General features: G+C 42.9%; 1 protein-coding gene across 4 annotated transcripts in view; it reads right to left on the bottom strand.

Annotated features, from left to right (window-relative positions):
- Positions 1-15,857, bottom strand: part of LOC138164902 (centromere protein R-like) — a 55,492-nt gene that overhangs the window by 15,366 nt on the left and 24,269 nt on the right. For all 4 annotated transcript variants that reach the window (XM_069092850.1, XM_069092851.1, XM_069092852.1 and 1 more), the window contains one exon: positions 5,939-6,008. In XM_069092850.1, the coding sequence (XP_068948951.1) occupies positions 5,939-6,008 (70 nt within the window). The remainder of the gene's footprint in view (positions 1-5,938; positions 6,009-15,857) is intronic.

Here is a 15,857-nt window from a genome sequence, read left to right as displayed (position 1 = left end):
GGTTTTTTGCACAAATTCTAGTTTCTTTAATCCTCAGAACCCATCCTTTTTGAAAACCCAGTTAAGATGCTGGTAGTTTGTAGTCTACCAGCTTCAGCTATGGTGCAGCGGGTACTGCACTGGGCCTGGGAAGGTCTGAGCTCAAATTCAGCCTCAGACACTTACTAGCTATGTGACCCTGGGCAAGTCATTGAAGCATGGCTTGCCTCAGTTTCCCCTGCTGCAAAATAGGGATAATTATAGCACACTGCAGGTTGTGAGGACTGAAAGAGGTATTTGTAAGCACTTAACAGAGTACCTGGCACATAGTCATAACTATAGAAATATTTATTATTCCCTTCCCTCTACTCACCCCAAGACATCAGCTTCCTTCCTGCCCTTATCTGAGGAGACTTGGACATCTCAGAGACACTTCCCTGACTTACTCCTCCTTTCTTGTCTCTGCTACACATAGAGATTATTAAGCCTGGATCTTGCTTTACCTATCAACTCCACAATTTCTTTATCTAGTCATAACCTTTTATTATCCCATCTTTCCTTGTGGCTTGTGACCCCTACGGTTCCCCATCCTCCCTGTGACCTTGGACCCCTCCATGGCCCAGTTCAGTTTTTTGCCTGTAGTCCAATCTATTAGAATGTAAGCTCCTTGAGGGCAGGAACTTGTTTGGACCTTTCTTTGTATGCCTAGCACTCAGCATATGGCCTGGCAAACAGTAAGCATTTAATACATGCTGCTGACTGACTGCACCCAGGCACAGGGGTGAAAGTGACTTTTCTAGCTATTTTCCCATAGACATACCTTCTCCTCCCACCCCCCCACTCCCTGCCCTGGCCTCACATAACAGGGCAAGAGAAGGTCAGCTTGTCCTCATTCCTTGAAGTCCACACCTCCATGCTGAAAGCTATCAATTTTTTGTGGATTCTCTAACTTAGGCCTACAATGCTCTAAAGCCTCCAATCCTTGGCAGAGGGCTGAGGCCCAGGGTCCAGAATGCTATCATTAGGCCGGCAGAGAACAGCCTGAAAGAAATGTATTGGGGGTCCACTGTATTGAACCCGGGTTCACCAAGGTCACCACACACCCTTGTTATTACAGAGTGTGTGTGTGTGTACAAGCCAAATGAATGGCTAAAGGCTATTCCTGAGAGCTGTGGAGTGACTTCATTAAAAACTTTAAGACCCTAGTGACTTCTGGGGGAACTTCCAGATCACAGACTTCTAAGTCAGCTTCTGGCTCCTGAATCCCAAGCTTCTGACGAAAGCACTATGAGAGGGCAGTGGAAACTCCATTGCTTGGTCATGACACCTTGGCTCCTTCGTCCTCCACGACCCGCACCTTCACCGTGCTTCTGTCCCAAGCTTCGGTGCTGGGCCCCTCACTTCTCTCTGTGCCCTCCTTCCCCTGAAGATCTCACCAGCTGCTAAAGGTTTAATGATCATCTTTCTGTGGGGAATTCCCAGATCTTGATGGCCAGCTTGAGCCTCCTCAGCTCCAGGCCCATCTCCAACTGCCTGCTGGATGTTTCACACTGTCCTGCTGGCCTCTCAAACTTCCCGCACAAACACAAACTCTTTACTTTTCCCTCTAACCCCACTCCCTTTTCTGAATTTTCCTATTTCTGCCCAGGGCACCACCTTCCTTCCAGTGCCCCAGGTTCACAACCTCTGAATGCCTCCAATTCCCCTCCCTCCCGACTGCTCCCACCAGTTCCCAACCTTGTCATGTCTGTCTCCCCAGAACTCCACAGGAGCCTCCTCCGTTTGTAGCACCACACGGGGAGTCAGGGCACTCCTCCTCTCCAGCCTGGGCTAGCCCAGGAGCCTCCTTCATCTCCCTGCCTCAAGCCCAAGAGAACTGTACTCGAGCCAAGGCTGCCAATGGGGCTGCCCTCCAGGGGCTCCCTGCTTGAGCAGAAGCCCCTCTCACTGCCCGGCCTTCCCTGTGACCGGATGGTCACACTTGGCCTTCTCGCCTTGGCTCTTCCTTTCCACACGCCAGCACTCCAGGCCTGGGACACCCTCGTGGCTCACCTCAACCTCATGGCCTCCCCTTGCATCAGCTGCATCTCCTCCAAGCAGCCTTTCCTGACCCTTCTCTTTATTTAAGCTTTCCTTTTAAAATTTCACCTTGTATTAACTCTGTGTCTGGGGCCATTTTGTTCTGTGTCTGCATCCCCAGCATGCAGGAAACAATGATTAAGCCCCTACTATGCGCCAGGCTCTGTGCTAAGTGCTGGGGAATACAAAGATATCCCTGCCTTTGAGGAGCCTACAGTCTAACAGGAGAGACAACAAGCAAATACTTATGTACACACAAGCTACAAACAGAATAAAAAGGAAGCGACAAGCCTGGCACACAGCAGGCATGTAATTAATGCTTGTGGAGTGATTGGAACTGATTTTTTCTGGTGATGCAACAAAAGCATCGACCTTTTTTTAGAGAGAGACATAAATGACTGCAAAGAAGACTGAGACCTGGGCCTTTAAATGCTTCTGAGCTGCCAAGGGAGCAGGAGGCTGTCCCTTTCTGAGCATCCAAGGGAGCAGGAGGCTGTCCCTTTCTGAGCTGTAACTTTGCGATGTAAGACGTTAGCAAGGGCACACGCGGGGTTTCTACCCACTGCACTGCACGGCCCTCCTACACTGGCACTCCCCCTGCCTTGTTCTGCCCCCTGGCCAACCACCTTCCTGACGGAATCTTTACAACACGAGGATGACTCTTCACATCTTGTCTGCGCAGCACAACAGGGAGATAAATCTTGGCCCATGATTATATATTTGCCATAAAGGTATTACGTAACTAGCACATTCCTACAGAGGCAGTTTATGTGGTTTTTTTCAGAAAAATAATATCTCTGGACCTTGGTGAAATGCACCTTTTTTAGACTCCAAAACGACCTTGACCTCACCAGAAATCAGTTTTTAAAATGAGTCTCATGGAAAATGCAAAGTCACCATGATGATGTTTTCTGCAGCAGCAGATGGCACCAGCATAGGAAATGCCAATGGTAGCGTATTATGAGGTTCCCTCTCAGAACATAAAGTGTATAGAAGATCACATAAAATATTAGTGTGTAGGTGTTTGTTTATAAATGGGCTTTATTGGCTGATAACTAAAGGCTTGCCTTTGAAAATTTTTTAAAAAATACAATGCCTGGGTCTCGATTTCTGTTAAGAGAATTCTGACAATCCTGTTCTCTAGATAGTTATTTGCTTGAAACAGAAACACCACACTTTTAATGCATGAGCACCGCTTCACAGATCAACAGGACTGTGTTTTGTTTACAGTAAAGCAAGAATCATTCAACTTTTCTATGATGATGTGGAGATTTGAGAGAATCTGAAAACTCAAGTTAAAAAAAATAGGTGCCTTGCTGATTACTGGACATCCCTGGAGAAAGGGTGTTTATCTTTTGATTGGATTACCTAGGTAATTTTATTTGGAATAAGTAAATGTACCTCTTAATAGAGTCATGTGGGTAGAAGCCAGTTAAACTCCCTCAGGCCTTCATTTTCTCATGTACAAAATGGAGATAAAATTATTTTTTTACCTTCTACCTACTTCGATGTCTTTGGTCAACTATGAAGTGCTAGGTAGATGGGATATAATTCTTCTCTAGGAATTATCCTTAACAAGAAACATATGTGTTAAAAAGATTAATTTTTTAAAATAAGTCTACCTGACCTAATTTTGGATTTATTTGGATCATCAGTAGCAACAAATCTCCTCTTCCCATTGACTTCCTGTGAACTTCTATTCGAAATCAGAATTCTATTTCTCAAACTGCAGTTCCATGAAGTAACAAGCTGCTTTACACCATGCACCCCCTTAGTCCCACTGTTTCTCTGGTCATTCTGACCGGCCATGTATTATCTAAGGTTATGTGGACCCATTTCCCACTCTGTACTGCAGTTTAAAGCAGGAGTTCTTAGCCTTTTGTGGCCTGGACTGCTTCGACATCCAGGGAAGTCCCAGGATCATGTTTTTAAAGGTCTGAAGTTTATGTCTTTGAAGGAGTCTCAGGTAATTGTGATATGGGGGACGAGAGACACCCTACTGAGAACAGTGCTGTGCTCAGCTGCCTCAAATGTCCTGGAGCTCTGGGCAGTCTTTGGGAGCCTATGGACGCCTGCCTAGAATCATGTTTTTAAATGAATAAAATAAAACACACAGGACTGGAAAGGAAAACACAGATTAGTGAAGATACTGATGGGATTTTTCCCCACCCAGTCAATCAGTTAATAGGCATTTCCTAAGTGCTTCTCTTGGGCCAGGCAGGCCCAGGGTGGGGGCATTATAACATGAACTCTTCAGTCCTTTGTGTTTTAAATCCTATGCCCTAGAAGTGGAGGGATAATGGGTCACTGGCTGTGACACAGGCAGGAATTCTGACTGGACCACTTATTACCTGTTTGACCCCAACAGTCAGTGAGCCTTGGTTTCCTCTTCTGTGAGGATAATTTTGGCAGTAATAATAACAGCACCTCCTGTAGTGCTAGTCCTGTTTTCAGCCAGTACTCCACTGGAGAAAGGTCCCACCTTCCCCACCAATGGCCAATGGACTGCCACTCACAGGGCAGGCCACGCTAGCTGAAGCAGCCAGTCACCTTGAAGAAGAGACAGGTGCCAGCCTGTGCCAGGCAAGGCCAGCCATCATGATCCCCTTGGCCACCATCTCACTTCAGATCCTGATATAGTCAACCCAGGACCCTGAACCCTAGAGCCTTGGGAACACCAATGCTTCCAGCCCAGGGTCTCCAGCCATCATCCTGGAAAGCACAGAGATGCAGCCTGGTCACTGCTCCTGCACGGACTGCACCCACAGCTACTGAAGACCCACAACACAAAGTTCTTACCACTCAAGTCTCTGGCCCTGTCCACTGTTTTAACATCAAAAACTCACAGCATTTTGTCAGAGGGAAAAACAAGAAACTGGATTATCTGTTTTACTGCTGTACCCTAAGGACCAAGGGGCCTTCCTTTCCACTGGACCTGCAGCTAAAACCTTGCTCTATGTTGTCTCTCCCATCATCTCCCATAAGAGCCCCTTGAGAGCAGGGACTGTCTTTACTTTTTCTACTTGTCTCCCCAGCACCTGGCACAGGGTTTTACACACAGTAAGAACTTAATAAATGCTTTCTTCATTCATTCATTCACTAATTCATTGATATTTGTCTTCTTGTCTTGGGGAAGGAGGAGGAGATTCAAGCAGCAAACAAGAAAATGAATATTAAAGTACTTTATAACTATAAGCAATGTGAACTATTATTTACGGAGGAGATTTATCATTATTTATATATTCTTGACTCAAACACCAAGGCTTTTGTACATTGAACCCAAAATCTACTTCATTGCAGCTCTTCTCCTCACTGTACCTGGTTTTGCCCTCAATAACTAACTGTTTGAGTTTTAAACTTCTGGCTTGGCTGGAAGCACATCAGTGCATCGTTTCTCTAGGTAACACATTTTGGCATTTTCTGCAGTTAGTGCCTCACACCAGAAAAACCACAGGAAGGGCAGCACTGGAGAAGAGGCCTTGCAGCATTCTTGAAGGGCCCCCATTCTCTGTGCCAGATGCCCTGGGAGTGCTCTCTTAAAGCCCCGCTGCTGGATCATAGCATTTCTGCAATGTTCAACATACTCCTTCCCCTCCAAGTAACCTCCTGAGAAGGCTCCTTAATAAACCTGTCCAAGCCTAGCAAACCTATATGAGCCACAGGATTGAAATCTGGGCCTGGTGAATCTCAAAACCATGGGAACTATCAACTAGAATGTGGGCATAGCAACAGAGAATGCAATCAGGACATTTTTCTTTTCTAATGGCTACATTTTATCAAGAAAATAGACATTGTTATTTAATAATAGTAATGAGCCCTATAAGGCAACTATTTCTATTAAATATCATTTCACAACAATGTTCGTGTCTGTCCCACTTACTTATTTTTGTCTTCTGCTCGAGGCTGCCCTCTTCTGGGGAATTCGTGAGTCTGATCAAGGTCCATTTGCTCTTTGGGACAATGTAGAAATAAAAAGAACACATGTTTAAAGGTAAGAGCAAGCGGAAGTTTCCAAACCTCTCACAAAGCAGCTGGGATTTCCCAAGGGAAAAAGGAGAACTTCTCTTCCAGGCACAGATAAATGTCAGGAGCTCTCCTGACTGTCCTGTCCCTTTTACTCCTGCTCCAGATTGATTTGTTCTTTTAGACAGGTACCAAGGGCTTTCCTATGAAATTTCCGCTGGAATATTCATTAAAGAGAAAAGCCAAAGAAATCTATTTAGGAACACACTTAGACCAACTAGGACCCTGAAAACTTAATTTTCCAAAAGATTTCAGAATTAGAACTAGACAGGGCCTTTAAGACATCCTTATCATCCTTTCCCCTTATTTTTACAAACAAGGTCCACAAACATTCAAAGACTTAGCCAAGGTCAGATAAGAAATAAATAGCCTCACTGGGACCTTACACTCTCTCACTGAAACTAAAGTTACAATCAGTCTACTTATAAAACACATTAAGGCCTCTAGTATGTATTTTCTTTGAAATCTTATTTTTCTCTTAAAGAACAAGATGATTTGTTTTTAATTAATTGCTTTTAATTTTAACTTTTTAATTTTGTTTTTAATTTTTAATTAAATAAAAGAGACACACATAATAGATGGTTGTCAAGATTAATCATGGTCAGGGGCAGCCAGGTAGCACAGCGAGTAAGAACACCGGCCCCAGTGTTGGGATGACCTGGGGATTGAATCCGGGCTCAGATACTCAGCACCACACCCAGAAATAACTGACCGTGTAACCTTGAGCAAGTTACTTAACCCCAATTGCTTTAAAAAAAAAAAAAGATTAATCATGGTCAAATAATACTGACCAGAGGTCAAACTGCCTGCTTCTTAAAGTGGGTATTTATTTACTGTATTTTGAAAATTATTATTTTTTTCTTTTTTAAAAGGCCTTAGGATATATATATATATATATATATATATATATATATATATATATATATGTATTAGAGTATTTCTTATCAGGTAATAATACTTGTAACAGAAAAAAATCACTTTAGCTTCATTTTAGAAAGGAAAACAAGCCTGTCCAGCTCTTTTGACCAGAACAGACAAATGAATCCCATAGACAAAGGCCCTCTGGAGAACAGGCCCCAATTCCTGATTCACCAAAGAGTAACCAGGGAGCCACTTTTAGGGAAACGCCACTCCATCTTAATGGCTATCAATGACTCCCAAAGGTAACTTGGACGCACACCAAGCCCAGGTCTATGGGCTCCATGAATTTCCTGAGGGCCGCTCAAGCACCTTGAATTGTAGTAGCTCCAAAGAAACTCAAGATGTGCCATTTAGAGTTTCAACCCCAAATGTTCACATGGTGTGTGCCGTGCCGGCACATTCTGCACTCATAGTCGGGCACTCCGGACCTGGACTCGAGCGCAGTGATGCCATTTTGGTCCTCTGAGAATCAAGGACTGTTAACAACCAACCACTTATCCTGTGTATTCGTGTGGGGGCATGTGCAGTCTCCCCCAAAGACCCCACGGCCCTCCCCAGGCCCCAGCACAATGACGGCACAGTGCACATGCTCATAAATGTTTGTGGAGTGGTTGGAAATGGCTACATAAGAAGGCAGCAGAAGAACATCTATCCGCTTTTCTTTCTCCCTCCAAAAACAAAACAAAACTAATGACGTCAGGAACACACACACAAGCAGCAACCTCAACGAGAACAGCAACAGAGAGAAAGGAGCCTCTGTGCCTCACAGAAGCCTGCTTCTGTTCCAGGGGAAGCCAGTCACTCCTCCAAGACGACAGTCTGAAGAGGGAGAGAGGGCATGGGACGGGGAGTCAGGCAAGACTCAGATACAAACTCCGCGACCAACACTTATTAACTGCCAGCTGAGACTCAGTTTTACTGTCTGTACAATATGGACAATGATCCCTATGCTACTGAGCCCCCAGTTGTGGTGAGGATCACAATGCCGGCTCTTCTCAAAATACTCAAAGGGATGCCCATCTTCTCCATCTTGTTGTTCCCTCCAACAATGCAGACCATGCCCCATCCACATCTGCACCCCATGGGTATCTCTGAGCCCAGCATGCTGGGCCCAGGGGCCCTGCGACTACCCTGACCTTTTAGGGCACCAGCAGAGTATTAGCTCTCCACCTACACTCCCTTACGCTTGCCACATGGCCAGTATGGGCCCTTTCGCTATGATACATTGTCCTGAGGACATCTTTTATGCCTGTTCTTCAAAATTCCTCACTGTGGGATACAGCAGCCACGCAAACTCAACACACATCTTTCCCTTGCTCTCTGTGTGACATTAACTTTTAGTTCTTTGGATAGTGTTATCCTCCATGACCTGCAGGCACCTAACACCCCAGAGCACTGGCATTAAAAATATGACCCTTTGTTTCTGGGCTTGTTGGAGGAGCCTTGTAATGGCTCAAAAGCATCCCCTCCATTTCCCTTCTCCCGCTTAATCATGGGTCTGACGTGTCCATATTCCAAGGTGTACAATACATAGCGATAGCCAAGCTCTGTCAGGAGGCACTCTGCCCACCTGGATGCCAAAACCTGGGCAGTGGACACTCACTATCCACTATGTTTTTTTGTGCTATAACCAGGCCAAACTTTCTGAGTGCCCAACAGAGCTCTTCCTGGGGAGATGGCACTGTTCCAGGCTTGATGTGAGGGCCCAAGCCCATCCACAAGAACAGCCTCTGGAGGGTCTTGTCCTGAACAGAGAACAGTAAGGCCTACGAGTTTTTTCCATGCCTTCGCCATCTTCCCCTCTCCCCCTACCCTCACTGCGACTATTCTAATAGCCTACAAAGTCAGACTTCCAAAATTAGCCAAATTGTTAACATAGCAAGACCCATTCTCTCAAATGTTCTTCTAACTTTTTAGTGAAGATTATTATCAGGAACAGCATTTTCACTGTTTCTCTACAAAGACTATGCCACTCCAGAACAGTTGTTTTTAACCTTTCGCTGTAGGTCACAGGCTGGTAAAGCCTAAGGACCCCTACTCAGAAGAACTCTTCTAAATACACAAATTAAAATATGCCAGATTACAAAGGAATCCAAGAACACCGAAATGTTTAAAACACAAGGTCCTGGTACCCAGGGAGAGACCCCCTGGTTCCTCTGATCTGACTAGCTCTTCCAGTAAGAAAACAAAACGAAGCTGCTGCTGTTAAGGCGCCTCACCCTCCCCTCCAGGAGCTTGGCGATAACAGCCACGCCCTCGCTGCGGGCTATGACAAGCCAGCGGACTCCCAGACCCCAGTACTGGTCTTCCATTAGCACAATGCCTGCACATAGTAGGTACTGAATAAATGTTTACTAAGTGGAGGCGCCACGTGCAGATTACATGTGGTGACTAACACATGGATTAAGCTCTAGGCTGTTCAAACAATTACAGACTTGAGACTGACCATCTACCTCTTCCAAAGACCTAGACCTAGCTAGGGCAGACCCGTTAAACCACTGGTGGTCACCCGCTCTGCTTTCCGATGGCTCCTTCTTCTTGTCTAAGCCCACTTCCACCGCCTCCCCAGGAGGCCTGCTGGGGCCAAGACCTCGCTTAATCCCTCTTCCACAGGCTAGTGCTTCAAGCCTTTATGGCACACCAACAGAATAACTATCACTGTTTTACAATGGAAACAACTGCTCCCCCGCATTTCCCCAGACTGTTTCTGTTCTCTCTTCCACTATGTTAAAAGCAAACTCTTGACATGGTCATCTTCACTACTAAATAACAGCTCTGATTCGGAGAAGTCTTTTCTGGGGAGCAAGGCAGGAGAAGATTTCACCTTTGCTCTAAAACAGCAGGAGCTCCCGGAGGGATGGGGAGGTGGAGTACACAGACTTAACCCTGTGTTACCTTGTGGAGGATGCATACAAAACCTCTTGAGTTGCAAGTCTTTACTAGGTCAGGGATCCCCAGCCCACACTGAATCTGAGCAAAGAGACTAATGGAAGGGGTTGGAAAGTTCTTCTTCCTTCTGTAACCAGTTAAAGCAAGATATAATTGGGTTTAAGATTAAGTGTTCTATTCGTATTCATGGTACACACAAAGAAAGCAATAAGCTTTTAGCAGATTAACAAACCATAAATAATCAAACCATTAATGTTTGTCCAATTTGTAAAAATTAACAGAAGTAAAATTAAGTGAATTAAAATTCTATTTTCCGGAGCCTAGTTAATAGGTTTAGAATGCTAAATGACATTAAAATCATAAGTTTTAGAATGTAAGCTCATTTCTTAAATGTTCAGCACCCCAGCCATGGTAGATGCCCAACATGTGTTTATAGATGCCAAGATAAAAATATCCCTATTTCTCATTAGCATTTACCTAATGATGAAAGATAAAAATAATCAACTTTTCTAAGTACCATGCTTGTCTCATTTAAAAGAAAACATAATCAGTATCAATTTGTGATGATTAGAGTGTTCAATAAGGGCTCGCTCTATGCAGTGCTTACTTCTGACATCCAAATGTTGCACAGTGGGAGCATGAAAGTTGAGTCTCTAACTGCATCCAGGTCCTAAGGTAAGCCTGCCTTTGGGTCCAGAAGGACAGGGAGTAAACAGATGAGAGCTCTGGAAGCCCTTTATCTTCACTGCCATTCAAGGCTACAGGTATCTGAAATGAGACTCAAACTCCAGTCTCTCAACTACATTCATTACGCTTTCCACTAACCATAGGGCAGGCATCTCAATTCTTAATGTTAAACAGACTCTGAATGATTAAGCTGAAAAGTTGGCCTGAGACTTCTCCCTCCTCCCCTGGATCAGAACTTATGTTCTAGGGCTGCAAATAAGAACCAAAACCAACTTCATGGCTGGATTGCTGCCCATAGTAGGCACTTTAATGCTCCACATCTGCCTGGTACATGCTCTCATTTGACTGGTCTTGTCGACCCAAGCAGAGGGATTCACAATCATCAATCCAGAAGCAGGCAGAGCTAACAAAACAACTAAACAATTCCATGTAAATTGGGGGTCTGAGGCTCCTCTCTGATCCTCCAAGAAATAGTGTGTGATAGGGGAAGAACAATGGCTTTCCTACTTCCTAGCTCTACGGTCTCAGGTTCCTCAACGTCCTCTTCTAAGCCTCAGTGTCTCTTTTATACCTGGGGACAATAACGTTTGCACCATTCCACAGAGCTGGTGCAAGGAAAGCACTTTATAAGCAGTCAAGTCCTGTCTCAATGTGAGCTGCTATTATTCCGTGAAGCCCAGACAGTGATTAGGAGCCCGAGGGATCTGACTTCCATTCTGGGACGCCCACCATCTCCCTAACCAGGGCTAGGGTCAGCAAGACAAAATGAGACAAGGTGTGAAAGGTTCTCTATGCACCAGAGTGAGGCACACGGAGGCAGCTGCTGTCCCCATGGAGCTGCCCAGCAGGTGAGAAGCAGCTCCTCTCCTGGCACAGTCTGGAAAGGAGGCCAAGTGAACAAAGGAGAACATATTCATGCCATGCTTACTGTGTGCCAAGCCCTCATTATTTATCCTGTTCATCCTCCAGAGCATGTAAGTGTACAGCTGTTGGCTTGTCATCTTCCCCATTCAACTATGAGATTCTTCAGGGCACAAACTATCTTTTCCCCCTTTTTGTATCCCCAGAGCTTAGCACAGTGCCCAGCACACAGTAGTCACTTAATAAATGTGGACTGACTAAGCACTAGGGATCCACGGACTTTTAAAAGCTAGAGTTGTTGTTCTCAGCTGGGAGAGGTCACACAGACATCATGAGGGTCAGCTGCTGGATGCTGGGCAGGCCCTGTCACTCCAGGCAGGGCAGAAGAAGCTGTGTGGTCCTAAGGATGTGCTTAGAGGACAAACAGCAAGGCCCTGGGGTCCTCCACTGTGATTCCTCTCTCCTCATGAAGGCAGGGTGAGCCACCATGTTGGACCAGCAGCAGCAGCTGTGGCAGTGGGGGCTGTGGGCATGATCCTGGCAAGAAGACATCCTCAGTGGGATACATGGGGGTGAGGGGAATGTTGCAGGCCGGGGCCCTGAGGACACACTTGAACATCATGTTCTTTGTAAGAATAGTTTAATTTTTGCTCTGTAAAGAAGTTTTTAACCTTCATTGGCTAAAAAAAGGAGCCAGGGTAGCAAAAATTAGATGAACCTCTTTTACTATAGTTATTTATGGTGAAGAAATTCTTTAAAAACATCCTTATCTGCAAATTAAAGTGGCACTTTCTTGAAAACACTGTGACTCATCAGGAATTGTGTGGATCTCATTTCAATACACAAGGAACATTTTACCCTGGAGGGACAATGCTCTGCCCAAGGAGGTGCCACATGAAGGTCACCAATACTGCGACCCAAGAGCACAGAGCAACCTCTGTGACCAAAAGTCCAGAATCCTCCTGGGCACAGGTCTTGGGGGGCAGCAGCCCGAACAAAGCTAATTGTCCTCCCTTCTCTTTGAAATCTCATAGGAGGTGACGATACCAAACAAGCTCAGGTGCTTGGAAGTGAATCTTCCCTGAGCTGGATGCAACACAAGACAGTCTCCAATGACTGATCAATATTAATTCTACTCTGACCACAAGTCTGCTGACAACGAAGCACACGTAAGGAGGGTTCGTTTTGGTCCAACAGAGGAATGGTTGTCAGAGAGACAGTTCAAAAAGAACTATTGTAGAAAATTAATATTTCTAAATCACCTTGTTTTACAAAGTACTTTCCTGACAACAGTTCCCGACTTAGGTCATACAAACATTAATATGGTCACTTTACTGATGAGGAAACTGAGACTTGAATTGTAACGTAGATTTGCCCAAGATCATGAAGTGAGTAAGTCAGGTCCTCCTGATTTTGAGTTCAAAGCTTAAAAAAAAAATCCTGTCTAAAGTGACAGAAAAGGAAAATAACAAATGATGGAAGGGATGTAGGAAAATTGGGACACTAATGCACTGTTGGTGGAGTTGTGAAATGATCCAACCATTCTGGAGAGCAATTTAGAACTATGCCCAAAGGGCTATAAAGCTGTGCGTACCCTTTGACTCAGCTACGCCACTGCTAGGTCTGTATTCCAAAGAGATTTAAAAAAAAAATAAAGAAAAGGAAAATGATCTCTATGTACAAAAATATTTATAACAGCTCTTTTTGTGGTGGCAAAATATTGGAAATTGAGGGGATGCCCATCAACTGGGAAATGGCTAAAGAAATTATGGTATATGATTGTGATGGAATATTAATGTGCTATGAGAAATGACAAACAGGATGATTTCAGAAAGACTTACATGAACTAATGCAAAGTGAAGTGAGCAGAACCAAGAGAACATTGTACGCAGTAACAGTAATACTGTACAATGATCAACCATGAATGACTCAGCTATTCCCTGCAATACAATGATCCAAGGCAATTTTGAAGGATTTATGATGAAAAATTCTATCCACCTCCAGAGAAAAACAGAGGAATGTGAATGCAGGCTGAAGTATATATATTTGTTTACTTTATTTTTTGATGGGGTTTTTTGGCCTGTATTTTCTTTCACAACATGACTAATATGGAAATATATTTGCATGACTGCACATGTATAATCTCTATCAAACTGCTTTCTCAATGATGGGGAAGGGAAGTAAGAGGAGAAGAGAATTTGTAACTCAAAATTTTTTTAAAAATCACGTTAAAAATGTGTTTTTAAATGTAATTGGAAAAAATAAAACATTTAAAAACAAAACAAAGGGGTGGGTAGGTGGTGCAGTGAGTAAGAGCGCTGGCCCCAGAGTCAGGAGGACCCAGGATCAGTTCCGGCCTCAGATACTTAACACCCACACAAAAAATACTGGCCATGTAACCTTGGGCAAGTTACTTAACCCCAATTGCTTTAAAAAAACAAAAAAACCCCAAAAACTCTTCAAAATGACAAATTAATAAGTAACAAAAAAGAGCAAACATTTCCACATACAAAGTGGAAGAGGAAAAAGGAATATAGTGAAATTATGAATTTCTATTACAAGGTCCTGTTTTGTAAAGAATATATTAAAAAATCCAATACTCTTATTTTCCAACTTGCCACACTTGTGTTTCCTTTGTTATTTCCTTCCAGAGCTTTTCCCACTATGCCACACAAAACTGTGAAACACTTATTTTGCATTAAGTACCACTTGCATTTTGAAAAGTTATGCCGAACCCCAGAAATTTTGACTATTTAACCGCAGACCATACAAACACAAACACTTCAGAATTAAGTAAAAGAAACAGTCTACTTTTTTAAATGCAGTTTCTTAAGCTTTTCAAAGACTTTTTGGGGAAGGTTTTTACAACATTAAAAAGGGAGAAATGATCTTATCTTTTGTAATGAACAAAATTAGAAATTAGGAAAAGCTGAGGACGAGTGGGTTACAAAGGACAAAGCTACCATTTTGTTTCCATATGACTCTAGGAAAAGAGCTCACCACTACGTGTTGGAATTTCATCTACCTAAATGTCAGATGTGAGCATGGGACCAGTCTTTTTAGAGCAAAAAGAATGTTCCTCCCTTCAGTCCATGTGTAATCTGAGTGAGGAAAGACATATGCCCTTCAAAGTCATTCCCAGCTCAGTGTATGTAGGTATACGTGTACATATTCAGTCTATAAGGTATTCATGTTTATTTTTAACATGATTATCATGTGCACACATAATACTATAGAGTTATAGGTCTTTAAGAAATGTATATTCCATTAAGTGCTTTTGTGACTATAATCGTAACTAAAATATCTGTAAGATAAAAATGACATTGAGCTAGAATCCAACCAAAAAATCATTCATTAGTTTAAGTGTCTATTTGTCTCATATTTAAGCAGTTCAAACAGAAGCCTAGCAAATAGGGATATATAAGCTTTTTTGTACAGCATCTTGTGAATGTTTACAATATAAGAAATACAAAGCAATAGAATATGAATCAGGCTTATCCTATCTAAAAGAGATTTTATTAAAATAGTTTATTTAATATTTTCTATTATAAAAACTGGGCAGCTAAGTGGCTCAGTGGATGGAGCACCAGGCCTGAAGTCAGGAAGACTCATCTTCATAAGTTCAAATCTGACTTCAGACTCTTACTAGTGGTTTGTGACCCTGGGCAAATCACTTAACCTGGTGGGCCTCAGTTTCCTCATCTTTAAAATGAACTGGAGAAGGAAATGGTCAACCATTCCAGTATCTTTGCCAATAAAACCCCAAATGAGGTCAAGAAGACTTGGATACTACTGAATAATAACAGCAAATTATAAAAACTATTGGATATATCACTGATTCAAAAGTGTTACTATATAGACAATCCAGCAATCTATAGAACTATATAGATCTTTCTAAATCTATTAACAATATATTGTAAAAGAACAATAAAAACTATGTGTAATCTAGCTGTACCAGATCTCAAACTACATTATAAAGTGGTAATTATCAAAACAATCTGGTACTGGCTAAGAAATAAAGTGATGCATCAGTGGAATATAGATTAGGTACAAATTACATTACAGTAAACGACCATAGTGATCTGGTATATATATGATAAACCCAAAGATCCAAGGTTTTGGAACAAAAACTCACTATTTCATGAAAACTGGAAAAACAGTATGGTAGAAACTAGATAGAGACTAACATTTCACACCATATACTAATATAAGATCAAAATGGGTACATGATTTACATATGAAAAATGATACCATAAGCAAAGAGAAGAGTATAGAATAGTTTATCTGTCAGATCTATGGATAAAGGAAGAATTTATGACCAAACAAGAGATAGAGAGCACTACAAAATATAAAATAGTAATTTTGATGATATAAAATTTAAAAGTTTTAGCACAAATAAAACCAATGCAACCAAAATT

This window comes from Petaurus breviceps, unplaced genomic scaffold (assembly GCF_028583685.1).
Source record: "Petaurus breviceps papuanus isolate PSGF00001 unplaced genomic scaffold, PetGlider_PUasm1.0 207, whole genome shotgun sequence".
In the NCBI taxonomy this organism is placed as follows: domain Eukaryota; kingdom Metazoa; phylum Chordata; class Mammalia; order Diprotodontia; family Petauridae; genus Petaurus; species Petaurus breviceps.
Note: the sequence above shows the minus strand (reverse complement) of the source record. Positions and strands in the feature narration are given on the sequence as shown.